This window comes from Emiliania huxleyi (assembly GCF_000372725.1).
Source record: "Emiliania huxleyi CCMP1516 chromosome Unknown EMIHUscaffold_19, whole genome shotgun sequence".
In the NCBI taxonomy this organism is placed as follows: domain Eukaryota; phylum Haptophyta; order Isochrysidales; family Noelaerhabdaceae; genus Emiliania; species Emiliania huxleyi.
Genome location: NW_005200690.1, coordinates 1 through 25,656, shown reverse-complemented (window position 1 = coordinate 25,656; position 25,656 = coordinate 1). Strand labels below are relative to the sequence as shown.

Below are 25,656 nucleotides of genomic sequence, written 5' to 3'. Positions count from 1 at the left end.
TGCATCGAGGTATACGTTCTTGCACATTATGCACATGCGACATTTACATCAGAAAAACTCTCGGAACCCAACGACGGCGTCCGCGCTACTGCGCGAAGCTACGAGCGCTCTGAATCCGACTCATCCGCGGCGGATCAAGAAGAAGGCGACGGCCGGCGTCGGGCGTCCGCCCGCCCAGGAAGGCATGCCCGCCCGCCGCGGACACCTCCCTCGCCGTCTCCTCGAGGACGCGCACGACCTCCGCGAACTCTGGCCGGTGCGACGCGGTGGAGGACCAGCCCGCCTTCACGAGGGCGTGCAGCTGGAAGGGCCACGCCTTGCCGAGTGGAGGCCGGTTGCCTCCGCAGCACACCTCGCGCAGGAAGACCGAGGGCGTCATGAACTCGAAGGGCTTGCGGCGCGAGAGCATGTGGTACAGCAGCGAGGTGAAGGAGAAGACCTCCGCCTTGTGGTTGTACGGCTGCGAGAGGGCGACCTCGGGCGCCATGTACCGGAGCGAGCCCGTCATGCCGGTGAGCTGCCGGGCGGCGTCGTCGTCGGCCGCGTCCTTCTCCCACAGCGCGAGCAGCCCGAAGTCGGCGAGCACCACGCGCCCGTCGGCGAAAACGCCGACGTTGTTTGGCTTGATGTCGCGATGGAAGAGCCTGCAGGGTGGCGGGCAGGTGGCGGCGTGAAGCGTGGGTGGGGGCAGTCGGAGCCAGCCGGCCGGCCGGTGGGCCGTCTGGCGAGGGTGGGATGTGTCTACAAAACGGCCCAGTCGCGGTGTCTCAATACAACCGATCGGGGAGAGCCACCTGTATCCGGGCAGGAACTCGTCGTGGCAATGCCGCAGCGCCCTCGCGAGCTGCAGCCCGACCGAGAGCCCGCGGGCGAGAGGCCACTGGCGCGCCTCCCACTTGTGCGCAAGCACGCCCGTCGAGGTGGGCAGGAGCGCACTCAGCGGCTGCGAAAACATCTCGAGGCAGCAAAAGGGCGCCCCATCCTTCCCGGTGCCGTGCGCGACCATGCGAATGATGTTCGGGTGCTCGAGCCGCGAGAGGATGGCGATTTCTCGTTGAAGATCTGCCAGCCCTATCGACTCTCGGCAGGAAGGTAGATCTCTCCGGAGCCGCTTCAAAGCGACCATGCAGCCCCGGAACGAGGCCGAGTGCACAGTGCAAAACTCGCCTGCTCCCAACTTCGAGAGCGGCTGCAGTTCGGAGAAGGAGACCGGCTCGCCGAGCGGGTCTCTTGCCGCCGCCTCCCAGCCCGCCGCCGCCTCCGCCTTCGGCAGCTCGTCGCCGAGCCCGGCGAGCCGCGCGAGCTCGGTCACCGAGTCAGGCGAGTCACCACCCGTTGTGCTGTGCATCCTGGACTAAAGAATGAGGCCGCAAAAGAATTTTGAGGAAAGGGCGCAAAATACGCTGCGAGGAGAGCGGAGCTGAGTGCGCCGAAACCCGAAAGGCGAAAGAAGCCGCGAGAACAAGGGACCGGCAGGCGGCGGCGGCGTCGCAGGACGAGGCAGAGGAGAGCGACGCGACAGAGGATGAAGCGACAGGAGAGAGAACGACGAGAGTGGGACGACCGCGAGGTGGCATGAAGGTTGCAGCGAGAATCGGCGAGGGACTGCGAAGAGAGATAGGAAGAGGCAGACGCCCAAGGGTTAGGGTGGGCGACGGCTAGCACCACACTCCTCTCCTTAAAATCCCTGTGTGGTGGCGGCGTGCCGCCCTCCCATCCCTCCCTTTGGGTTGTTTGTTTTCTTTCCAACCCCTTTCCTGGCTCACAAGCTAAAGATGTTCACGGCCCCCCCCGCATGGGGAGCCCCGGGTACTCGGCGGCGCGCTGTGCGGCGCAGTTCTTCGGGCACGACGAGAGCATGAACTTTGGGTTGCGCGTGCACTACCCTGCGGACGACCAGCGGCGCACTGCTCCATCTCGCCGTGCTGGTCCAGCGTTGGCGCAGCCGTCGCGCACGCCTTGGCACAGTGCTGCTCCATGAACATCGGGTTGCTCTTGCACTCGCCGCTCCGCGCCCAGCCCTCGCACAAAGGACGGATCGCCGCGGCAGGCGGAGACGAGGAGGAGGAGGGGCGAGGGGCGCAGCGGCAGGCGCGAGAGACCCAGCATCGCAAAGTCGCCCAGGGTCGGAGGGTGTGCGCCCCGGCGGAGCTCGGCAAAGGGAGGGCGCTTGGGTCTAAATTTAGTGCGTGTGAATGAACTTTAGTGATAGTTTAGTGCGCTATTTAGTGCGTGTTCGAGTTAGGGTTGCCTAACGTTAATTTGGGGCCTAACAGTTGCGCTATTGTTGGCTGAAATCCTCAACGTTGTTCAAGTGTTCACCCCAGCCCATGCTGTTACTGTTTGTTACTGGTTGTTACTGTTGTTCAGCGGCCAGCAAGCAGAAAATGGCAAAAACCCCGGGTAAAACCCGAAAATACCTGGGGTTTCCCGGGTATTTTCGGGTATTACCCGCACTGGACACTAGAGATCGTCGTGGGTCACTGCAAGGCCTTCCTTACTGTTGTTCAGTCGGCCTAACGTCAGTGTTGAATATTTACCGGTATGGGAGTTTTTGGCTAATCAAACCCTAGGCCTGAACTAATCAAAAAGTGGTACGGGATACCAGTTGCCCCACGGAAATCAAAGCGAGTCGGAGTGCCTTCTTGGTGGCAAAATCGGCAAAATCGGCAAAATACCGGGTATTTTGCGGGTATACCTGGAAAAACCCGGGTATACCCGGGTAATACCCGCACTTTTGCATGGTTTCGCCCCCGGGACCACACCGACAGCCGCTACAACTAATGAAAACCCCGCATACCACTTTCGCATACCACTATACCATACCACTCCAAAACTAATCAAAATATCACCAAATACCGGTCTCATACCGGTAAATATTCAACACTGCCTAACGTTAGCTACTGTTGTTGGGAAGCCCCACTGTTGTTCTGTTGTTACTGTTAACACTAGCAACACTGTTCAGCTCCTAACGTTAGGCAACCCTAGTTCGAGTGCGTATATAGTGCGACTTTAGCGCAAATTTAGCGCAAATTTAGCACATATTTAGCACATATTTAGCCGACTATGGAGGACCCGTCGCCAGACGACGCAGGGCAGAAGACGGTGAGGCGGAGCAGACGCGCAGGGCGAGACGAGGGAGGGAGCAGGACTTTGCGGAGATCAGCAGGAGGATGTACGAAGAGATTAGGAGCAGCAGGGACCCGAGGGACCATGTGGAAGACGGCTAGTGCTAGTCCCCCATCGGGAGGACGACCCCGGCTAGTCGCCGACCACACCCACAAAGAACCCTGCACAAAGATCGCAAGGGCGGGGGCCTGTTCCTTTTTACCCATCTCACAGTAGAGAGGTGTCCGTTTTTATTTATTTATTTATTTAGCACATATTTAGTGTGATGGCTGATGCGTGTCTGGTCGCCCGGCATGGTCAACGATGTGGAGAGCAGTCCGAGGCGTGGCAAGGTAAGGTAAAGGTACGCCACTCCCTTACCGTAGGCATGGTCAACGACGTGGAGCAGTCCGAGGCGTGGTTCTTCCACACGGTCGGTAGCGGGATCCGGCGCTCAAGGACCCAGATGCGAACTCAGATCCGTGGTATACACCGACTCAAGCCTTCGGGTGCGTATTCAGCTGTATTCAGCTTTGTTCATGGATATCGGAAGCCCTCGCATTCACGCGATGCTCTTGTTCCTGCATGGATCCGGTGTGTTCATGACGTAGGATCAAGGACGCGCCCTCGTACCGCATCGGCTCGCACACCGTCGCGCCCTTCCCGCGACGCGAGATCATCGTCAAGCACGGGTTCGCGCGCGCGTTCTGGCCGCCCCGAAGATGGAGTATGTGCTCGGCGACGGGCGGCGGCCTTGCGTCAGTGACTCCCCCGCCCGAGAGATCCTACACTGCCAGAACTTGCAGGTCCCGCTCTGGGAGGCGGTCGACCAGCGGGGGTGGGAGAGGCGATGCTAAGGGCGGGGTAGTAATGAGCCGGTGCCGGCAAGGATCGAGGTGCACCGGCCTTGTGTGTTGTGAGCCCGCGGGGCCAGCCGCCCCAGCGTCAACTCGCGGCAAAATTCTTTTTCCAGAAAGATACCATCGCGCCGCCACCCTACGTTTGTGTACATGCGTGCCGGGCCAGCGCCACCAAGACCATCCTCGCCTTTCCGCACTGCAGTGCGTCTCTCTGGGGCGTGCTCTGGGAGTGCGCCTCGATGGTGGTCCTCATCGCCGCCTCGATCGTCGAGTACAGCCTCGGCACCCTCTCGATGCTATGAGAGAGCCGTCCCCGGTCCACGGTGTTATGGCCCGAGAGGCCACGCCGAACTGCTCACGGCTGGAAATTTCGCTTCGCGCGCTTGCCGGCATCGATCCCCAAATGTTTTCTCTTTTCCGTCATCAAACCTCGGATCACGAAACGGACATGAGGACAGCGTGTTGACAAACGTCGCGGACTCGTCCTTCGATCCCTCGGGAAACGCGTAGATTTGCACATTGCAGGCCGTTTGACGCGTCGATGGCCCGCCTCTCGGATCTCAGAGTGAGTTGTACGACACAGACAGGACAGTTGAAGCCCACGCGCATCAGAGCCCGCCATCAAACTTGCCATCTCATGCATGATCCATCTCTGTCTCCCCCTCGAACCCATGCCGCATGCACAATCCGTCCGAACGCGGCGGGCGGAGTCCGTATGCTCGGCCGGCACTCCGCTTCATCAGAACATGTCCTCATCGTCCTCCTCAGCGTCGTCATCAAAGTCGCCCTCGCCGTCGTCTTCGCTGTCGTCGTCCGCCGGCGGCGCCTCGTCCTCCTCCTCTTCCTCTCCCTCACGGGCGACGAACCGGACTGTGCATGCGCCGACTTGAACATCCTTGGCCCGGAGGACGGCGTTGCCGGGGTTGTCTTGCAGGTCAAGCAGCTCGAGCCGTTGTAAGACAGAGGCGTCGCGTTCGCTGCGTTCCCTCTCCGCCTCCTCGCCCATCGTGAGAAGCACCAGCCCGATGCCTGCGCTGCCGATCCGATTCTTGCGGAGTATGAGATCGGTGAGGCTTGGCAGGAGGCGCGGCTCCGCGAGCATCGAGACGAGATGGCGCGCGCCGTCGCACTGCAGGTTGGAATTGGAGAGAGACAGGATGCTGAGCGACGGGAGGCAGGACGGATTGGCTCGCAGAGCCGACGCGAGGGCCTCGCCGACGGCGCCGGGCTGCACGCCGGGGTCGTTCAGCGTGAGGAACCCGAGAGACGGCAGATCACCCGCCCCTAGGCTGCGGAGCAGAGGCAGCGTGCCGCCCGACGTGTTGTTGGACGCCAGCAGCCGGGACAGAACCGGCAGCGATCGATTCGCCTGAGGCGGTGTGTCGGAGGACATCAGATCGCCTGAATGCGGTCGGGGCTGGCGGGGCGAGGGCGCGGGAGTGCTCAGCGGGAGACGATCGCACAATCAGCTCGCCAAAGTCGGCCATCTCGGCGACGCGCAAGTGGTTGAGGTTGAGCTCTTGCATGAGTTGCAGCCTCCAGCACTTTGTCGGGAAGAGGCCCGTCTGCGGTGCGAGCCGGCGAGTCAGCTGCTCCGCGCTCCTTCGAGACTGCCGGAGTTCCTCCAGCACGCTCGTCAGCGCGCTACGGATGCCACGGCAGGTCGACCCGAGCGCGACACAGCTTGCGGGCGCTAGCGGGTCGAACAGCTCCGAAGCCAGGCGGGCGAGGAGGTCGTCCGGTGTCTCGACGCCCGCGATGGCGGTGGACGTGTCGGGGGTCTCGAGAGAGATCGGAGGCATGTGTATGTACGCATGTGTGTGTCGACAACGACGAGGAATCTAGGTCACGGCGAGACGCCGCTCACAGCGTTCCTGAGGCCGGGCTGCTGCAGGTGTGTGTGTGTGTGCTGCAGGCAATCGAGGGCTTTCGTGCGTGGTTGCCGTCCTGATCCTCCTGCTGAGCCACATCAGTGAGTACATTGCGGACACACCTGCGCCGGTTCGCAGCTGCTGCATCCTGGAGCACCGGGCCCTGGTTCTCGAGGTTCTCGAGGTGGATATCCTTTGGCCGCGTTGGGTAGCGAGGATTGGTGTGACGGGCCCTGGAGCCACAACCGTATAAACCTCGGTTCGATCTCGCGGTACGAACATGCAGCATACAGAAGCATGTGCGATCCTAGCTTGTCCCGCATGTCGTCGCACCATCCCATCTCCGTGTACATCTTCGTCCACAATTGAACCGCGTTGCGAAGGCGCTCCTCCTTATGAGACATCGGCCTCGGCAAGAGAATCACCGTCCCGACTCTCCGACGTCTCCTCATTCTCCGACGCCTCGTCGTGGACGACGCGGCCATGCCTCGACTGACTACACCCACAGCTCCATCCTCGTCACCTCGCTCGCGGTGCTCTCTCTCCACCAACGGCCTCAATGTACTGCTCAGATTCGAGTGCGACTGGTCACGCTCGACCGGCTCGCTAGTCGCCGGCAGGACGACGACCGAATGCGGCGCATCGCCAGCCTCTTCGCTCCTGACGGCGCCATCCGTGTCTCCCGGCGGAGGCATCGCGTTTCGAGCCACAACGGACTGCGCGCTCCGCTTTTCGAACCACCAAAACTCGCTGCACCCAGGTGCAGGTGCAGGTGCAGGTGCAACAAGTTTGCGCCCGGCCCTCTAGCGCCGCGCGCTGGCCCCGGCTGCGTCCCCGCGCGGCCTGCCCGATGGCGTGGCGCCCGCCCTCCACCCACCTCCCCGCGCGGGGCCGCTCCGGGGCGACCCGGCCGCCCTCCGTTGCTCCGACCCCACTGCCATACTACTATCCTTCAACAGTAAGCTGTGATTTGTAGTCCCTAGAGATAGCGGTGTGCGCTAATCATTATATCATTCGTGAAAGCCTGACCAACGCGCTCTCAAAAAAGTCAGTTTCAATCGATTCAAAGAGCCGATTCCCGCGCTGGCGCACGGACCCGCACGACCACGTGTGACGCGGCACGCGGGCCCGCAGCCGCACGGCAGAGAGGCGTGTGCCGTGTCCGCGTGTCCGCTTCACCCCGAGTTTGGGCGTTTTTTCATCCATTGTAGGAGAGAGAGCTCACGGCCAACGTGCGCCACTCTCCTCCGGCCCTCTGGTGCTCTCCGCTCTCTACCCTCCCTCGTGGACGACCACGGTGACATTCTCAAAGTCAGCGCACCGCGTCGAGGTCAGCCTCGGCCAGCCGTCTGCGTGCGGGCCGACAACGTGCTGCTGGCCGATAAAGTCGGCGAAGAGGAGGTCCTCGTGCTCCGCGCCCGGCTTCTTCAGCGTTCCCCACGAGCCGCTCCCCCAAGGCGTGTCGAGCGCGCCGCCCGCGTGGAAGTGGAGGCCGCTGATGCCCGACCAGGTGGCCCTGCCGCCCGCGGCGACCAGCCTGCCGCCGAGCGCGCTGCCGGGCGCGCCTCTGACGCGAGGCGCCTCGCGGCACCACTTGCCCGCCTTGAGGCCGACCCCCCAGTGCCAGGCGTGGATCCCGCCCTGCGCAGCGCGCTTGGTGGGCCGCCCGAGGCCGTTGCCGAGGTCGACGTCCGGCGCGGCGCCGTGGTAGCGCGCAAAGGCGTCCTCCATGCGCGGCAGCTTCTCGGGGTGGTAGTTGATGTGCAGCGAGACGGGGCGGTGGCGCGCGAGGAGCTGGTCGTCCTCGCGCATGTACCGGAAGAAGGTCTTGCTGTTCATGTGGCAGAGGTAGTTCATCACGCGCGCGGCGATGCCGTGCGCCGGCTCCCGCGGCAGCGCCGCCCACCACATCTCCTCGTTGTACGCGGTCTGGTCCCACACCGCCTGAGGCGGCGCCGGCGAGGGGCGGGCGTGGGCAAGCGAGGGGGGGGGGCGGGGGCGAGAGGGGGGGCGAGGGGGGGAGAACGTGCACGGGACAACGTGCGGGCGGGCGGGAGGTCGCGCCTCGCGCTGCATCCGCCCCTTGAGCCGCGCCATCATCCGCACCGCCTCGACGGTCGCGCGGACGTAGAAGAGGCCAGAGTTGCGCGCGCCGAGCCGGAGGCTGCGCGTGTGAGAGGGCCACTCGTACCCGTACGCGGTGACGTCGTCCCAGCCGTCCGTCATCCCCTCCACGTCCGCGTCGCGGTAGAGGGAGGGCAGCGTGAACGGGTTCTGCATCCACAACACGTCGACGTCGGAGAGGAGCACCGAGCAGCCCGCCGAGAGGAACTCGTGCAAGACGGCGAACTTGAGCCCAGACGTCGCGTGGTTGTCGGTCGAGCCTAGGGATGCAATCTCGACTAATCTCGATCTGCGCTGGCTCTCGGCCGACTCTCGGCTCGCTCGCCTCCGCGCGCCACCAGCTTCCGCACGTACGTGTGCGCCCCCTTGCCGCGCGCGAACTGGGCCGTCGCGTCGTCGAGCGCGACGACGACGGCGTTCGAGATGTTTGCGCGCGCGCAGCCGACCAGGAAAGTGCCGAGCATCGCAAAGATGTTCTTGTTTGAGACGGCGGCGAGCACCTGCTCTCACAGCAGCCCGACCGTGCAGAGGGGCGCCGGCTCGCGGGTCGTGCCGTGAAGGGACGGACGGAAGGAAGTGTGCCATTGGGACGGAAGGAGAGCTTCCGGGCGGCGGGCGGCGAGGCGCCTCCCTCCCAATGGCCGCCTCCTTGAGCAGCTCGCAGAGCGCGCGCATGTTTTCGTCCGCCGCGCAGGCGCTCGGCTTTGGGAAGGCGTCGCCCGGCTGCAGGATGTCGTTCAGAGGGCGGGGGGCGGCGGACCCCTCGTCGCGGGGCTGCGCGCGGCAGCCGCGCTCGAGCACGGCCTCGCGCGCCTTGGAGAGGTGGGGCGCGCGGTGTGAGTCGCAAGCCGAGGGCTGCGAACTGCGGGCGCGGAGCACGCAGCGCCTCGGAGAAGAGCGCGCTGCGAAGGATGTCGTTTGGACCCGGCCCCATCGCCGCCGCGTCCACGCCGGCCCTCTGCTCGAGCGCGACCTCCGCCTCCTCGTCGCGGCTCGCTGCGGCGGTCGCGACGTGTCCGCCCCCGAAGAGGCCCCTCCCTCCGAGGAGGCAGTCGCGCCGCAGCACGCGCATCGACACGCCCGCGCGCGTGTCCCCGTCGTGCGCCTACGAGCTCGGCCAGTCTCGGGCTGATCTCGGGCGACCTCGACGCCGGCGCGCGAGCCTGCGCTGGGGGCCGGCTGGTGCACGAGCTGCGTGAGCAGAAAGGCGAGGCTGCCGCTCGGCCGGCTCCGCTCGCAGTCTGCGCCGCAGCCGAGCAAGCGGTTGGCGAGCTGCGCCGCCAGCTCCGCCGCAGGAGCCGTCGGGTGGAGGGCGACGACGGCGGGGTCGAGCATCGGGCACGCCATGGACTGGCCGTACGCGGACCAGCCCATCGGAGGGTCGTGCACGCCGACCACCGAGCCGCGCGACATCTGCGAGCCGAGCTGCGCCGCCTGCAGGGGGGAGGGGGACGTGTCGCGGACGTGTCGGGGACGTGTCGCGGACGTGTCGCGCTGCAGCACCTCGACGTTCGACGATAGCCCTATCTCAGCCAAGCCTCGGCTACGTCTCGGCTACCGCCGCCTCCACGTCGACGTCAGCCGAGAGATGCGGGAAGGGGCTCGCCGCCCAACGAACCTGAGGTGGAGGGTTCGGGTTAGCGGAGAGGTGCGGGGAGGTGGATGATGATCGCCGCCGAGGGCGCACACCCGCGAGGTGCTCAGCACGACCGTGCAGCCCGCCCTGAGTAGCTGCGCACCGACGCGCCACAGGGCGCCCGCCGAGACGCGAGCGGGCGCCGCGCCGCTCCCCGCCTCGCGAGGCAGGTACCACCCGACGCCGAGGGACTGCGCCACTGTGGCCGCCTCGCGAGTTGTCGCCACGAGCAGCAGTTGGCCAGGCGAGACGGCTCCCTTTGCCGCCGTGAGGCGCTCTGTTAGGACCGACGAAGCTGGCTGGCCGAGCACCGACGAGAGGAGCAGCAGCGAGTGACCCGGCGCACTGGCGGCGATGGCACAGACGACGGCGTCGCTTGCTTGGCACGGCGTGTGCGGCAGCCTCGGACGCTGCGTCTGCTGCTCTCGAGGACCTGGCGCCGGTCCGCAACCGCTGACCACCTGCGGCGGCTTGGCATGCGGCAGCGAGGCTGGCAGCCAGTACTCTGGCGTGATATCCACTGCCGCTGCCGTAGCAGCTGTGGCTGTGTTTGACAAACGAGGCGAACTTCTCGGCTCCTGGGCCGTCGCCGGCGACGAAAGCATGCTGCAGGCGTACAGGACGAGCGCGGCGGCGACGGCGAAGAGGAGTCGTGCGAGGAGCGGTAGGCCCATATAACACACGGATCTATTTGCCAAACATCATGAAAGCACGTCAAGCAAAGAAAAAGGATTCTGCCGCTGCGAGAATTGGCGAGAGACTGCAAAAAGAGATAGGAAGAAGCAGACGGAGACGCCAAGGTTGGGCAACGGCTAGCACCAAACTCCTGTCTCCTCTCCTTAAAATCCTGCTGGCGCGTGGCGGCGTGCCGTCCTCCCACTCCAAGTGCTCCCATTCCTCCGTTGCGCGTTGCCCAACGGCGTTGGTCTGTTGATTTCTGTTCTTTCGGAGACGCACGGAGAGACGGAGTGGCAGGAGGCAGAAACCGACGTTAACCGTGAAGCCACGAGTGGCCAACACGCCGCCAAGTCACGTCGTACCTCGAAAAACGCGAGAAAATCCAAGAAAAAACCTTCCGGCATGGTCTTTTCATGGTCTTCCTCGGTGCTGGCTTCAGGTCGCGCAGGCTTCAGGTCTCCGAAGCCGATGGTTGCAAACGTGGTCGCCGTAAAGTAGAGGCGCGTCGACCACCGGCCAGCCCTCGACAACCACAAACGCTGATGCAAAGGCGCCGACAATTCCGGCGGTGAGCGACGCAACTCGGAGCGTGAAGAAGCCGCGAGACACTCATCGTCTGGTGGGCGTGGACCGTGGTCGAGGAGGTTGTCGCTCGCCACGCGCTCGCTGAGGAACTGGGTCGTGAGCAAGGCGGACCATATGCTCCGCAAGCGTGTGAGCGCTGGCTGCCCCCCATGGGGCTCGGACTGCGCAAAGGACCCCCATGCTGGGTGCTGCATTTGAGATTTGTGTCTCCCCCGCGCTTTTTCCCTGTTATATGTTTATTATATTCGGAGATAGCCGCGCCGCGGCTATGTAGGTTATCCGACAACGCGAAGAGAGGAACCGACAAACCCAACCCACCGTGAGGGGGGTTCCCGTGACCAATCGTCACCAACTATTACGTTCCGCGCGCGGCTGAACGAGTGTTTGTCGGACCCTCGCGCTTCTAGGCGCCCGAGTCCTCTTCTCGTCTGCGATTTTGTGTGGTGGTATCGTCGCGATGCTACGCCAGTGGGACACTGGCGAGGCTCTTCGAGCCGACGGTGCCGCTGCAGTCCCACACGTTCCGCCGCAATACCGCCGCCGCTTTCCGCACATTGCCAGATGGTCTGTGGCCGCCGCAACGCCAGATGCAGTCAGTGCAGGCAACGCTTATACTGACGCGGCGTACAAAAGGGACAAGCCTTTCTGGTCTGGCCTCCTATCAGACGGGCCACGATCAGACAGTCGTGCACCTTGGCGCTCTCCCAGCCCCGCAACCCGCCGCCGCTCAACAGCTGAGCCGAGGTGGCTGAGAGAGCTGGCTGAGAATGAAGAGCTCACAGTCAGGCGACTTGCATGCGGAGTGCATGCTGAGTGCATGATGCGAGCGCTGGGCAACAGCGTATTACGCGAGTGTGTCATGGGCAGTAGCCGTCAAGGACAACAGCTTTTCTATCATGGGCAACAGCCTGTCAGGGGCAACAGCCTGTTAGGGGCAACAGCTTATGTGTCATGGGCAACAGCCTGTTAGGGGAAGACAACGCTTGTCAGCCACATTCGAGGCTTGTTAGCCAACCCGAGGCTTGTTAGCCATCTTCGAGGCTTGTTAGCTAATTCGAGGCTCCAGCCACACGAGGCTCCGGCGTCCGGCCACACGAGGCTCCGGCCACACGAGGCTTGTTAGCCACATTCGAGGCTTTTAGCCAACCCGAGGCCGGCCGGCCAACTCGAGGCTCGTTAGCCAGTTCGAGGCTCGTTAGCCACACGCTCGAGGCGTCTAGCCAGACCGAGGCTTGTTAGCCGTCTTCGAGGCTTTTAGCCACACCGAGGTGCTCGTTAGCCACGAGGCCTTTAGCCGAAGGCCTTAGCCGAGCGATCACTGCCCGGGGCGGCTACGGCCGCCACCCTCCTACCGGGCAACGACCCCAACTTCGTCGATGGGCCTGTTTGAGACTCTCTGGGATCGACTTCCCCGGCAATCGGCGCGATGGGCCTTACGATTTGGGCGCCGACGCTCGGGGTCGTCTGGCAACGGCACCGGGAGCTCGAGACGCAGCTCTCGGGGCCAGCCAACCCAGGAGTCGATTTTAGGACCAATCTCAATAACAATCTATATATCAGCATGAACAAACAACGGGGACTCGGACGTCGGAGTCGCCACACGCCAGTCGGACGTGATGGTAAATGTGAGGAGAGAACTCAGAGAACCGCCAGGGAAATAATAAAAATCAAATCCATGCAGACGTCATGCGCGCTGACGCACGGGAGGGCGCGGACCGCTCGCCTCAACGAGCTGTGCGCGCGCCCGCCCGCACCTCTGACTCCCCAAACTCGAAGAGTCGGCGTTTACCCCTTGCACCATCACCTACCCCCTCCCACCCCCCCTCCCCCCCGGGCACGACCCCCCACACCTCCCTCGGTGGCTGCCGCTCCCCCCGCCCTCGGCGGCTCAGGCCTCCTCGGGGCTCGCCGTCGGCGTCGGCACCGCGGCGAGGCCGAGCGCCCCGTCGCAGAAGCTCTTGACGAGCGGCAGGCCCGCCCGGCGCTCCGCGGCGCGGTAGGTGGCATAGCTCACCGCGGCGCCGTTGCCGAGAGGCTTGTGCTCGATGGTCGGGGCGGAGGCGGCGGTGCGCTCAAAGTCGCGCCGCGAGTAGGCGGGCAGCCGGTGCGTGCCGTCGCGCGACGTCAGGGTCAGCGTCACGACGGACGGCGAGAAGCAGCCGACCACGCGCTCGACCAGGTCGGCGGCGCGGAAGCGGGGGTCGTTGGTCTCGAAGGAGGCGTAGGAGAAGGCGACCTCGGGGGTGACGTGGACGGTGTAGTAGTACGGCCCCGCGAGCGCGTTCATCGAGTAGCCGCACGGCTCGAAGGCCCAGTCGTCGATGAGCGCGCCCGGCAGCAGGTCGGCCAGGCCGCACGACGTGGTCATCGCGCGCGCGAGGGCCCCGTCGGGGAGGGGGCCCCAGCCGGCGACGTCCTTGCCGTCGGGGCCGCGCTCGAAGCCGAAGAGGGCGCACACCTCCGCCGACAGCCCCTCCATCGCAACCTCGAGGATGTCCTCCCCCGCGAGGGACGGCAGCGCCATCTGCCACTTGTTGAGCTGCGCCGGCAGCGGCCTCGGCGCCGCGACGGCGGCGCGCCCCTCGACGGCGAGCACGTGCCAGCAGCAGCCGTCGGCGGGGCCGACGGTGAGGGCGTGCACCCCCTCGCCAAACATGGCGACCAGGTAGGCGCGCTCCTCGTCGTGCGAGCGCGACGGGTAGAGCTGCAGCTGCGGAAACTTGTACCGCAGGTGGCCGTACTGCAGCCGCTCGAGGGCCGCGCCGGCGGTGGCCGCCATCTCGAGGAGGCGGGGCAGGACGAGGAGGAGGGTCGTGGTGCCGCACGTCTTCAGGATGACGCGGTCGGCAAAGACGAACAGGCTCGACTCGGAGAGCAGGTAGGCGTCGCAGTGGTCGTTGGACCGCTGGTTGAGGATGGTGCACGCGGCGAGGCTGAGGAGCTCGGACCAGGCCTCGGCGCCGTACTGGCGGAAGCCCGAGGGCTGCGAGACGGAGGTGCGGAAGTACACCTCGAGCTTCTTCTCAGGGCCCTCGAACACGTCCTCCGTGCTCAGGGTGCAGGGCGCGAGCGCCGCCGCTGCCGCGGGATCGTGCATCGGAAAGTCCATGTTTGTACGATTTCGTTGGGGGGTGTTATCTCGTGCCAACGGCCCGGGTCAGCCAGGCCTGACGGGGCGGGGGCAGGGGCGGAGTCAGCCGCTCTGCTCTTGTGCAAAGACTCACGATGCGGCTGCTCGAGGCGCGCGCGATGCTGGCGCAGCGCGCGGGAGGTGGCGGCGGGGAGGGCGGCAGCGTGGGAGGCTGGCGGCGGGCGCAGCCCGAGCGCCATCCGCCGGTGCTCCGCCGTCGACGCCGGGCGAGGAGGGCGAGAGAAGATGGGAAATGCATCAGCGCACCATGGAGAAGTCTTCGGTGTGCCACGCAGCACGGCGTTCGTTGTGAACAGGAAGGTGTGAACAAACGCCGTCGTACTCCGTTCTTGTCGTTATGTTTTCCCGGTCAAAGGAAAAACACTGTCGGCGTGAGTTAAATACATAAAACGAGCCGCGAACTGGCGAGGTACTTCCAGCCTGCTGTGGGAACAGCTGACGCAGTCTCGCCGAGGCTCTCGGGTTGACTCGGCCAGACAAAACCCCGAGAGGCGTGGGAGTACCTCGCCAGGCCGCAATCCCTAAACTTACGGCGGGCGCTCCTCGAAAAGCGCACACCTGCCTGCGACCCGACGGCGTGTCCCGCAAATGCCCAGCCCCGCGGCCGCGCCGCACCGCCGTGAGCTCTACTTTGCTTCCGACCCGCCCATGCGTTGGATCAGCCCGCTTGCGGCGGCGGCGCTCTGCCTTCTCATCGCGTGCTGTTTCTGGTGCTGGGAGCGGTCGCTGCTCCGCGAGGCGGCGGCGGCGGGAGAGAGGGGCAAGCCAGCACCCCAGTGCGGGCGCAGCCGCCGCACAGCCGCAACCGCCCCGGTGGCCAGGACGCCGCCTCTCCCGCCGCCCGACGACATCACCGAGGCCGACGAGCCCTGGTACTCGCGGCAGTCGTGGTACAGGCACGAGGCGGAGCAGGCGAAGGAGGAGGACGAGGCTGAGGGCGAGGGGCTGCCGTTTGCGCTGAGAACTCGGGGTGGCAGAGTGCGACACGGCCGCGCCTGTGTGCGAGAGGCGCCGTTTCGAAAGTTTGTACCACCGCCCGACGCCGAGGCGGCATGCATTGACATGACCGAGCTGTGAGGCAGTGTAGACTTTTTGTGAGTCGGTATTGTGGATAGTCTCCTAGCTGAAAGGATCCCTCAAAACCGAGACCTACCTCTTTCCTCCTCCTCCGAGTCTTCCGGTCGGCCCACGACACGCTTCCTCAAAAACGCACGCGATGCACAGTGAGACATAACAGTTTTAGTCGGGCGGCAGGCTGATCCGAGTTGACATAATTATGCTGAGCTGTCAACAGCAGCACACACTGCGGAGAACGGACCTGAGCCATAGCCTCGACTCGATCGAGCCGCTCGGCGTCCCCCGGCCTCGCATGGCCGCGCTGCGCCTGATGCTACCTCTGCTCCCGCCACTGGAGCAGCGGGCGATGGGCTTGCACTCCATCGCCGCCTCTCGCCGATCGCGCTCGCGCTGTCGCCGGCTGAAGGAGGTTCGGATGCGCCGCACCACCGCGACGGCGTCCACCAACCACTCTGGCTCGTCGTCGGCAGCAGCGTCCTCCAATGCGGAGAGGCGCACAGAGCGGGTTGGCGAGCGCAGTGCAGCCGGGCGTCCGCTGGACTGATCCGCGATTGCGTCGACCAGCCACGCCGGGGTGTCGTCGCTCAGGGTGCCACGAGACCGCAGCGGGCTGGGAAGCGTGCTCTTTTCCGACATATCGACAGGAACTCGGGCCAAGGACGGAGATGGGGACGTCCGAGCCTTGCGACGTGGCAAGTTCACGCGGGGCATGTTGGAGCGCTGTAATCACACACAAATCTGCCTGTAAGGTTATTTGTGCCCCGTTTGTGCCGCGTCCCGTGCCCCCGAGTTCATTTCATACTCCAAGGTTATTTTTGTTCAAAGCCCCGTCGCGGCCTGTCCACCACCACGTCTCGACCGCCTCCTCCTCCGCCTCCTCCGCTGCTCCTCCGCCGCCTCCTCCGCCGCTTCCTCCGCAGCCTCCTCCTCCACCTTTTCGCCAGTCTTCTTCTCCGCTGATCCCCGATCATCCGCCGCCTCGCCCGCGTACTTGCCGGCGTACCAGCTGGAATCGGCGGATCATCGGAGCAAGCTAGAGCCTCGCCCACTTACCGATTCCGCATGTATGTATGTAGGAAGGTGAAGAACAGCCAGGCTCGGACTGGACACCAACGCGGTATGGGTGGACGCAGGACAGATGATGACGACACGCACGAGCGACACACAGACACAAACAGGCTCACAAGACACACAGCCAGCGGGCTGCCACACACCCTGAGTAGGCGTACACATAACTCAAGGCCACATCCTCCCTGTCGCCCCCCCCAGCACTCCAAGGTGCCAAGAGAACGAACAAGGGCACAACAGACGGCAGGAAGTAACATGTGAGAGTAGAGCAGACCGCTCCGCCTCTAGCAATCTCGCCGGCCGGCGAGGCACGGACGAGACCGTGTGTGGGGTCTAGTGAGGTGTCTATGGACGCCCTCCTCACAGGCTAGCTGCCTACTGCTAGCCCTATCTCGCACTCACGGGTGATGACAATTCATTGGGTGAGTGTTTGCGAGCAGAGGCGCGTGGGCTAAATCTAGGCCGCACGTCGTGGCACTATGACGGAGGTAGACGTGCGGCCGCAGCGCGCCCACCGCAGGCTCGGCGGTGCGCGCGTGTTAGCGAGAAAGTTGCGGGTAGAGCCATGCCCGACTTTTCGAAGGCGAGGCCTCTGCGACGAGTGCCAGCCGCGCTGCGGAGCCACGCCCTTCGAGCCGCGTCCCGTCGGCTCCGTCCCTGAGTGTCTCGCCTTGGCGACACACACGACGAGGACAGTCCTGCTGACGAGAACGTGTCGCGCGCCGGCGACGATTGCGGCGTGGTGGTTGCGTGTACGAAGCGAAGATGGCACGACCACCGCCCTGCATCGCAGACCGGGCAAGGAGGGGCCTCCCGTTCCGCGGAACAGGAGATCTTTCCCCCTCCCCCGGCCTGAGCAGCGACGGGTGGAAGGCAGCCCCTTGATTCGAGGGCGGCGCGACCATTGCGCTGACTCAAAGACCAGCTAGCTGGCCCGTTCAGTACAGATGGTCTCGCCGCCCCGCTCCGCGCCGCCCGCCGCCGCGCCGCCCCGCCGCCCGATGATTATTAATTCATTATTAATTAATTAAAAAGTAATTATACCACCCGCCGCCGCGCCGCCCCGCCCTGCGTCGCCCGCTGCCTCGCCGCGCCGCCGCCTCGCGCCGCCCGCCGCCGCGCCGCGCCGCCGCCCGATGATTAACAATTAATAATTATTACCCGATGATTAATAATGTGTGTGTGTGTGTGTGCGTGTGTGTGTGTGTGTGTGTTTGTTTGCGCGATGGCAGGGAAGGGCAGGGCAGCCGCGAGCCGCAAGTGGCGTCGGCGACGCGGCGAGGACACGATGGTGACGCCCACAGCGCAGCGTGCGCGGCAGCAGTGCCGCCGGCGGCCCCATGCCGCATCAGCGGCGCTCTGAGTGAGTCAGGCTGCGCTTCACAGCCTACTGAGCACGTTCCCGACGAGCGTCGCGCCACGCGGGTCCGCCGCAGGGCAGGCGACGCGGGCGGCGAGCCGATGCGCGTGTCGTAGGTAGGCGTAGGCAGCACTGGCGAAGCGAGGCGGCCGGCGCCGGCCCCCGCAGGCGGTTGCAGCGAGAGCAGCGAGGTAAAAGACACTGTTGAAAGGGTGGGGAGCAGCCTGCCGTCGAGCAGCACGCCGCGCAAGCTCGCTGCCGGCGACCCGATCGAGAGCTCGTAGTCATGGTACTATTCAGCGCGCCATCGCGCCCGAGGCAGCCCGCCCTGTCTCTGTAGGCCTTCCCAGACAGCTCGGCGAGGCTGTACAGAATGCCCAGAGCATGCTGGGCAGGCTCCCGTCGAGCGACGAGCCATGCTGGCTCCTCGCGGGCGGCGAGCTCGAAGACCCGCTCGGAGCTTCGCCCAGCCCGGCGAGCCCGCCCGCACGCCCGCACGGACTCGAGCACTTGGAGCACTTGGAATCTTGGAGTGCAGTCGGCAACCTCACATCCAGGGCCGGGGAGCTGAGAAGCGCGCCCAGCGGGCCGGATGATCGGCATCGGGTTACGGGCTAGAGAGCCCTAGCCCTGGGGGGTGCGCGTTCGCAGGGCCATAACACGGGTCTCCGAGGGTTAGTTCTGCGCTCCGGGTTTCCCCAGCGGCGGAATTTTTCCCTCGCGCTGTGGGTCCCCCTAGCTGCGGAACGCCCCCTCTACTCGGAGCTAAAGAATACTGTCCGAGGGTTAGCCCCGCGTACCAGGTTTCCCCTTAACTGCAGGACGCCACCCTCTACTCGGAGCCAGGTATAGTTCCGTTTACCAGGTTTCCCCGCCAGGATTTTCTTTTTTTAGCCGCGCCGGCATACTTTGCGAACGAGCGTATCTCACGAATACTTGATTTTTCACGCCGTCTAACAATCGTGTTCAAGCGGCCCTCCTGTGAGCTGGTACACCAAGAATGGCTTACCACTGCCAGGGGCCACACTGTGACAAGCTGTGATGAGCGTGGTTTGGCTTGTGCAGCCCATACGGACGTGGTATATATACATATATGCGGCCACGTGTCGGCCGGTTCGGGGCACGAATTCCGGATTTTTCCACGGCCTAACAATCGTTGCTGTAGTGGCGCCAATGGCCGCCTCCCGTCGCGCCATTGGCACCCTAGCCAGCAGTAGCACCGGAGGCAACACCACCAAGCCCACAAGTCACAAGAGTGACGGAGATGCTTGCCACGAGCACCGTGACGCCCGACCCTGTGAGCACCGTGGGCGTATACGGCTGCATACGGTGAGATGATGCACAGCATGGCCAGACGAGGAATGCAAGGCTCGCCAGCTGTGTGTTAGTGAGGTATATGGATGTGATCAACATGTGTGCGTCACAGGTACGCGCAGCAGCGCATGTAGCCGCTGATATCGAAGACAGCGCAAACAGGTCTTTTTGCGCCACGCACCCGATGGCCGTGCTGGTCCAACTGCGTGCACAGGAATGCTATCAGCGCGTCTCCGCCATAACTGGACATGGCAATGAAGCAGCTGAGACGTGACAACACCGGTGCTGGGCCAAGGAGGTGCCGCTCACCGCCGATTGTTAGGACTGTCGTCGAAGGCGAGCGGCGGTCGCCGGGCAGCAGCTCGTGGCGATCGTCGATCCGCGAGCTGCCAAGCTTGTCACAGGCCGGCACTGGATCGAGGACGATGGCGCCGCGCGGCTGGAGGCAACGGAGAAAGGCATTGTGGAGCGGCGAGGCGATTGTTAGGAATTTCGAGGCGCGGAAAAATCCGACAGCCCTGCAAAATCAAGTATTCGTGAGATACGCTCCTCAATTGGTTGCGAGCGACGTTCTCCTCGCTCGCAACTCGCTTCATGCCTGGCCACAGCATCTTCCTCCTCGACGAGCTCATCGGCGTGGCGTCGGGTGGGAGGCCGGTGTCTCTCCAAAAGCTGCACGTCAGTCAACCCTCGAACTTCAAGGCTCCCACGAAGGCCCCTGCCGCGACCGTCAAGCAGTCGGCGCCGCCAGGTGGCGCGCCAGTCGCCGCCGGCGGAGGTGGCGGCGCGCTGCCTGCGACCAAACTGCTCTACCAGGCGGACACGTACCTCTTCACGGCCGAGGCGACTGTGCTGGAGGTGGGCGAGAAGGCGGGCGGCGGCGGGTGGGCCGTAGTGCTGGATGAAACCTGCTTCCACGCGCAGGGCGGCGGGCAGCCGGCCGACACGGGTACGCTCACCCGGGCCGGCGGCGGCGCCGCGTGGGCCGTGCGCATGGTCAAGAAGGACGGCGAGGGCGTCGTGAGGCACGACGGCGAGCCAGGCGGTCCAGCGCCCGACTTTGGAGCAGGAGACACTGTGTCGCTGGCGGTGGACGAGCCGCCGAGGAGGCGCCGTGCGGCGCGGCCTGGGAGACGCCGTCCTCACCCGTGATCAGCGCCTCTTTGCTCGTCGCAGGTACAACGCGCGGGTCCACTCTGCCGGCCACCTCATCGACGTCGCGATGACGCAGGCGGGCAGCACGTTGAGGCCGACCAAGGGGTACCACTTCACGCCAGGCGCGCGGCAGCGGCGGGGGCGGCGGCGGCGGCGGCGGCGGCGGCGGGGAACGGGTTTGGTGAGAGTGGCGGTGGAGAGGGCGGTGAGAGTGGCGGCGGCGAGGGCGGCGGTGGCGCGTCTTTGCTTCCATGGTGTGTGTCCGCGGCGTGCTGCCCAACGCCCCTCGCTGCTGCGAGCAGGCGCGTACGTCGAGTACGAGGGCAAGCTCGAGGCGAGCGAGCGAGAGGCGCTGCTGCCGAAGCTGCAGGCGGCCGACCGGCCATCCACACACCGCCGCTTCCCGGAAGGTTCGCGGAAGCTGAGGGAGGCTTCGCGCGTAGGCGGCGATGGATGAGCTCATCGCGCGGGCGGTGCCTTCGACGGTGCAGACGGTGGACGCGACGGCGCTGGGCGACTACTGCTCGCCCAACACCATCCCGTCCGACCCGGCGCTTTGGGGCAAGGGGTGGGTGCGTGTGGTCGGGGTGGGAGGCATGGTCTGCCCGTGCGGAGGGACGCACGTCGCAGACACGAGGGAGCTAGGCCGCCCGATGCGGGAGGAGGAGCGCATTCTCGGCCGTCTCGCCGCCACAGCCCGCCGCGTGCGTGTTCCGCTGTAGGCGCCGTCAAGGTCGAGGCCGTCAAGGGGAAGGGCAAGGTGACGCGGATTTCGTACACCGTGCTCGATGGGTAAGGATTCCGGGGATGGAAGGGGGGGGGCGACAGCGTGCAACATCTTCTATTAGAAACGTGTGCTCCTTTGTTAAATAAATAAATAAAAACGGACACCTCTACTGTGTTGGGTAAAAAGGAACAGGTCCCCGCCCGTGCGATCTTTGTGCAGGGTTCTTTGTGTGTGGGGTGAGTTGTGCTATGTGTGCAGTGTGCGCTCCTTCGACGTTCTATTTTGGGGCATAAATTTGAGCTCTTTTCTTGACTACCTTCCCTACACCGAGCGTGTGCTGCTGCTGGCCCAACAAGATCCTCATTATCGTCGGGGTCTCACACAAGCACACCGACACCGTGGAGCGTGGTGCTGTGCACGAGGTGGTATCCTCACAGCACCGCGCGGTTCTGTCCGCGCCGTGCGTCGATAAACCACCATGGTGTGCGCCTCTCCGCCGCGTGTTTAGAGCCCCCGAGCGGCCCCGCCGGCTGGTCGCCGATGCAGTACATCTCGGCCAGCCACGGATAAATTGAGGGCCGCTCATAGTCCATCCCGCGTCGGCGGGTTCGCGCCACGTCCATCGGCTCCAGTAGCCGCAGGCAGCGCACCGCGAGGGCATGATTGAGCGGCGCGGTGAAGAAGAAGTCCCGCATGAGCTCGCGTTGAGCCGGATGCCCCTCCCACGCCTGCTTTGCTAGGAACCAAAGGTTCTTGAGCTCCACGCGGTGCCCCTCCATCGCCATCGCCTCCTCGTCGAGCCCCACGCGTCGTTCGAGCCAGGCGTCGGCCCAGCCAGCCGGTGACGAGCCGCCGCCGCCGCCAGAGCCCCAGCCATTCCATGAGCGGCTGGACGGCTCCTTCCGCATCCGGTATGCCTCGAGTTCGAGGACCATCCGCTCGGGCCGCCGCGCATTGAAGTAGGCGGCCGTTCTGTCGAGAGCGTGCATCGCGGCGGCGTCGGCGCGCCGGCTGTCCTCGACGGCCGCCGCCTCTGCCTTTTGAAGCCGCTGCCGGTCGCCCTCCTTCAGGTAGGTGCGTATGCCAAAGGTGAGGCCTCCGGTTTGGCAGCAGAGGATCGTGCTGTGGAAGAGCGGCCCCGGCGGGCCTGAGGGGAGCATGGCGCGTAGGCGCGTCCACCAGGCCATCTTCGAGGGATTGAGAGGGGGAGGGGCCCGGCCCGCGGTGCGGCTTGCTCTGTCCCGACCAAAGTTTGGGACGCATCCACCTCCGCCTCCACCCCCACATCAACACTCCCGGCTACACGCCCTCGCATCTCCGTCCGCCTCATTCCGCGTCTTTCCCCAGCCCCAAGCAGCCCCAGCCCATACTAGCTTTTATGCTTCTTTGCTTTTTTTTGCTTGCTTTGCTTGCTGGCTGGCCTGGCTGGTACTCGAGTATGTATGTATGTATGTATGGTTGGTTCGTGGTTTGGTTGGTACGCACCGATCGACCGACCGACCGACCGCCCACCCTGGGTCCTGCTATTCCTTTCACTGTTATGTGCGGTGGAATAAACCCGAACCCTCGTATCGGCGAGCCATTCCTGTCGGCGTCCAATGATCCGGCAAAAAAAAGGCGCTTGAGTGTCCTTCCGGGCGGCTAGGCGCTTGAGATGCGCGCGCTGCGTACGAGCGCGCACTTCACACGGGCTAGGTCTGCCGCCTTCGCGCTTATTCTCGCGCCCCGCAACCCGCCGGCAGCCGGTGACGCGTCGGCCGATGGACGAGGAACGTAAGCGGCAGCGTCGGCCGCGCGCCAAGCACCTGCAGGGGTTCGGTGTGGACTGGCGGAGGCGCGGGTACCTTTGCGATGACGGCCTCAGCACTACCGACGACGAGGAGCGCACGCGCTTCTCTCAGAACGGTTGCAGGGCGGCGCGCTCCGCCTTGCTTCGCCATGTCGACCGCGATGGCCGCAGGGAGACCTCGTACCAAAAGAAGCGCTTTCGGGGCGAGGTCGGCGGCTGGGGGCGCCACCGGGGCGCAGGGTTTTACGACCCTGGCCTACACGCGCCACGCTCCCGCGAGGAGGAGGAGGCGAATCTTCGAGCCGCCCTCACTGCGTCTCTCAACGACAACGTTCGTCCCTCGCCCTCTTCGTTGCCCTCTTCGTTGCCCTCTTCGTTGCCCTCCCTCGGCCCCGAGCTCGAGCCGCCGCCTCCACCGTTTGTCGAGCGTCAGTTGCTCTGGCAGCACCGTTCCTGCTCGCCCTGGGGCTCACTCGTCTTCATCGGACCTCAGTGCGGGAGCGGCAGTGGCGGCAGCGGACCTGCTGTGATCGATGACACGCGGGCGGAGAACGCCGAGCCTTTCGCCCACCCGCTGTACGAAGAGGTGCCCTGGCCCGGAGCCTTGCCGGCCGACCGCGACGCACTCGCACGACGGTACCAGCGAGAGGCGGAGGCGTGGTCGAGCTGCGCCATCACCGCCGCGGCTGCAGCTGAGCGTGAGCTCCTCGGCCTTCTGAAAGCAAAATCGACCTTCTTCCCGGGGTCGCTGCCGATCCGCGAGGGGGAGGAGAAGTGTCACGCTGCCACCAAGCTGGCGGCGACGACGGCCAGCGCAGCGGCGACTGCCATCTCCCGCCTCGCCGCCTTGCCGCCATCAAAGGCGTTGCCGCCATCGCCGCCGTCCGACGCGTTGCCGCCCGCCGTCGGTCCCTCTTTACTCGCCTACGCGGCCTACTCGTCGCTTCGCGGAGGGAGCGTTCCCGACGGACTTCCGCCGTACATGGTACGTGCGGCGGAGGGGGAGGAGGAGGGGCAGAAGGAGGAGAATCAGCAGTGGGAGGATCCGGAGGACGACGAGTGGGACGAAGTCTCGGAGGACGAGCCGGAGGAAGAGGAGTCGGGGGCTCACCTCGGCGAGGCTGCTGCCGCACTCGCGGGGCTCGGCGCGGCGGCGGCGGCGGCGGCGGCGGCGGCGGCGGCGGCGGCGGCGGCGGCGGTGGCGGCCTCGGAGTTTGTGGACTTCGACGTCAGCGACTCGGAGGAAGAGATCGAGGCGCCGCGTGTGCCGTGATCGAGGAGTCCGGCTTCCTGGATCAGCTCGACTAAAGTGGAGCGCCCGCGTTAGCGGGAGCTCCCAGAGCCAAGAAGGAGCCGCTCGGCCAAGAAGGAGCCGCTCTGTCGATTTGCATATGACGAGAGGACACTGTGGCGGACACATATCGCGAGTCGAGGGTGTGTGTGCGAGGGTAGCCTTGCTATCCACCCCGCCCGTTGTCGCCCGCACTCCGTTGGCGGAACCCCCTTTGCGCGGCTGTCCCGCGTGAAGACCCGGTCTTCATGTCCAACTTGTCAGTCGTGTTGCGCCTCTAGTAGTGACAACGTGCTGGCGGGGCATGCCAATTGCGCAACGCATACTATCGGCCCGCTCTGCCGGGGATGCGTGTAACATGTCGAGAGTGGAAAGAAAAGCATTTGACGATTAAAAACTTGTCCTCCTCATTTACTGGGCTGCGTCTCCGTAGCGGCCTGTACATCTGTACTGTACGGCATGTACGATGTCTATATAGATCGCGTGGATGTGCACGTGTGCAGCCCGCCCGGTGCGACCCCCGCGGGCAGAGGGGCGGCAGGGATCTTGGATGGAGGTGTTCTGCTGCTGCTGCTGCTGTTACCTCCGGTCCACACGGGTCCTCCCGTGCTAGGACAACAAGGCCCCACGGTACACGGCGTTTCCACACTAGGCGAGTCACGCATGTGTCGTGATTGGGATCAAAGCGCTGACTGAGAGTCATGAATGAATGTATGTGTGTGCGTCAGCTGGTGTGTGTATGTTGTCATGTGAGACGCTCCCGGCGGAGCGACTCATTCATCTTGGCTTGGGTCTGCTGCGCGCGGGAGCTTTGTGCGCGACAGGGGCTTGGCCTGCGGCGGTGGAGCTGCGGCCAAAAGGCTGGCGGGGCAACGCCCGTCCGCAAGGTCTCGCGCCATGCGCTGCGGTTCGCGGCGAGCTCGGGCCAGCGCGTCTTGTCGATGCGGAACATCTCGAGCGCCTTGAAGATGGAGCGGCCGTACGTCATGGACGGCGAGCCTATCGGGCGGCGATGGGGCACCCACGCCGAGAGCAAGCGGCGAGGGAGCCTCGTCTCGTAAGGCATGCGGCTGACGTGTCCAAGCCACCGGAGCTGCCGGCGAGCGATGTAGAACTCGATGGAGTCCAACCCCAGCCGCTGTCCCAGCTCTTGGGCCGAGATGTGATGCTCCCACGCCTGGCTGCGCGACACCCGGCACATTGCTCGTAAGTGATGGGCATGCATGCAGCGCAGCCGCCGGACAGCTCCTCGGTCAAACTCCACGTCTCGCAGCCGTAGAGGACGGTCGAGAGAACGATCGCCTCGTAGACCGCCTTTTTGGCTTTGTTGGAAGTGGATGGGGAGGGGAAGACGCAGGCGCGCAGGGCGCCAAATGCCTTGCCACCCGACTCGACGCGGGCGTCGACCGGGACCGCTGCTGCGTCGTCGCCGTCTCGCGCGAGACCGCGATGTCGCCGAGGGTACGGGAATCTCGATGAATCGATCTACCACCTCCATGAAGCCGTTGTTTGGCAACATGATCGGGGAAAGGTCGGTGCCGTCGAACGAGGTCGGATCTGAGTAGAGGTGGTGCGGCTTTGAACAAAACAGCACCTCAGATTTCTTGGTGTTCTTGCCGGAATAAAAGCAATGTTGGGACAAGACATGCCCGAAATGGTATACCGGCCAAACCGGCAGGCGCGGGACATGGAGAGCGAGCCACGTTGCGCATTGGCAACAATCCCGACCCACAGCACACTCGCGACAAGGCGCCAAACCAGAGTACAGTGAGCTGTGAAGCGAGGACCGGGACAGCCACCGCACGCTCAGGCAACCGCTCCCTCCGACTTGACGCGCACCGGCATGCCTCCGACCGGCGCAG

General features: G+C 64.8%; 5 protein-coding genes across 5 annotated transcripts; 2 read left to right on the top strand and 3 right to left on the bottom strand.

Annotated features, from left to right (window-relative positions):
* Window positions 1-19: 19 nt before the first annotated feature.
* Window positions 20-1,348, bottom strand: EMIHUDRAFT_462878 (hypothetical protein; the record flags this gene model as incomplete). Its single annotated transcript, XM_005782331.1, has 2 exons — window positions 20-644; window positions 795-1,348. The coding sequence occupies 2 exons, from the start codon at window positions 1,346-1,348 to the stop codon at window positions 86-88; spliced, it is 1,113 nt and encodes a 370-aa protein (XP_005782388.1). The 3' UTR covers window positions 20-85.
* Window positions 1,349-7,111: 5,763 nt separating this feature from the next.
* Window positions 7,112-8,469, bottom strand: EMIHUDRAFT_63911 (hypothetical protein; the record flags this gene model as incomplete). Its single annotated transcript, XM_005782330.1, has 3 exons — window positions 7,112-7,783; window positions 7,880-8,257; window positions 8,314-8,469. Coding segments are annotated over 3 exons (1,206 nt in total), but the record flags the coding sequence as incomplete, so codon positions are not given.
* Window positions 8,470-12,750: 4,281 nt separating this feature from the next.
* EMIHUDRAFT_449708 (hypothetical protein) lies at window positions 12,751-14,280 on the bottom strand (the record flags this gene model as incomplete). The annotated part of the gene is made up of 2 exons (XM_005782329.1): window positions 14,260-14,280; window positions 12,751-14,029 (listed from the first exon to the last, which is right to left on the bottom strand). The coding sequence occupies exon 2, from the start codon at window positions 13,969-13,971 to the stop codon at window positions 12,751-12,753; it is 1,221 nt and encodes a 406-aa protein (XP_005782386.1). The 5' UTR covers window positions 13,972-14,029; window positions 14,260-14,280.
* A 5,146-nt stretch (window positions 14,281-19,426) lies between these two features.
* EMIHUDRAFT_99415 (hypothetical protein) lies at window positions 19,427-20,783 on the top strand (the record flags this gene model as incomplete). Its single annotated transcript, XM_005782328.1, has 3 exons — window positions 19,427-19,946; window positions 20,290-20,397; window positions 20,710-20,783. 3 exons carry the CDS (start codon window positions 19,427-19,429, stop codon window positions 20,781-20,783), a joined length of 702 nt encoding a protein of 233 aa, XP_005782385.1.
* A 1,691-nt stretch (window positions 20,784-22,474) lies between these two features.
* On the top strand, window positions 22,475-23,776 carry EMIHUDRAFT_99413 (hypothetical protein; the record flags this gene model as incomplete). The annotated part of the gene is made up of 1 exon (XM_005782327.1): window positions 22,475-23,776. One exon carries the CDS (start codon window positions 22,475-22,477, stop codon window positions 23,774-23,776), a length of 1,302 nt encoding a protein of 433 aa, XP_005782384.1.
* Window positions 23,777-25,656: the final 1,880 nt, after the last annotated feature.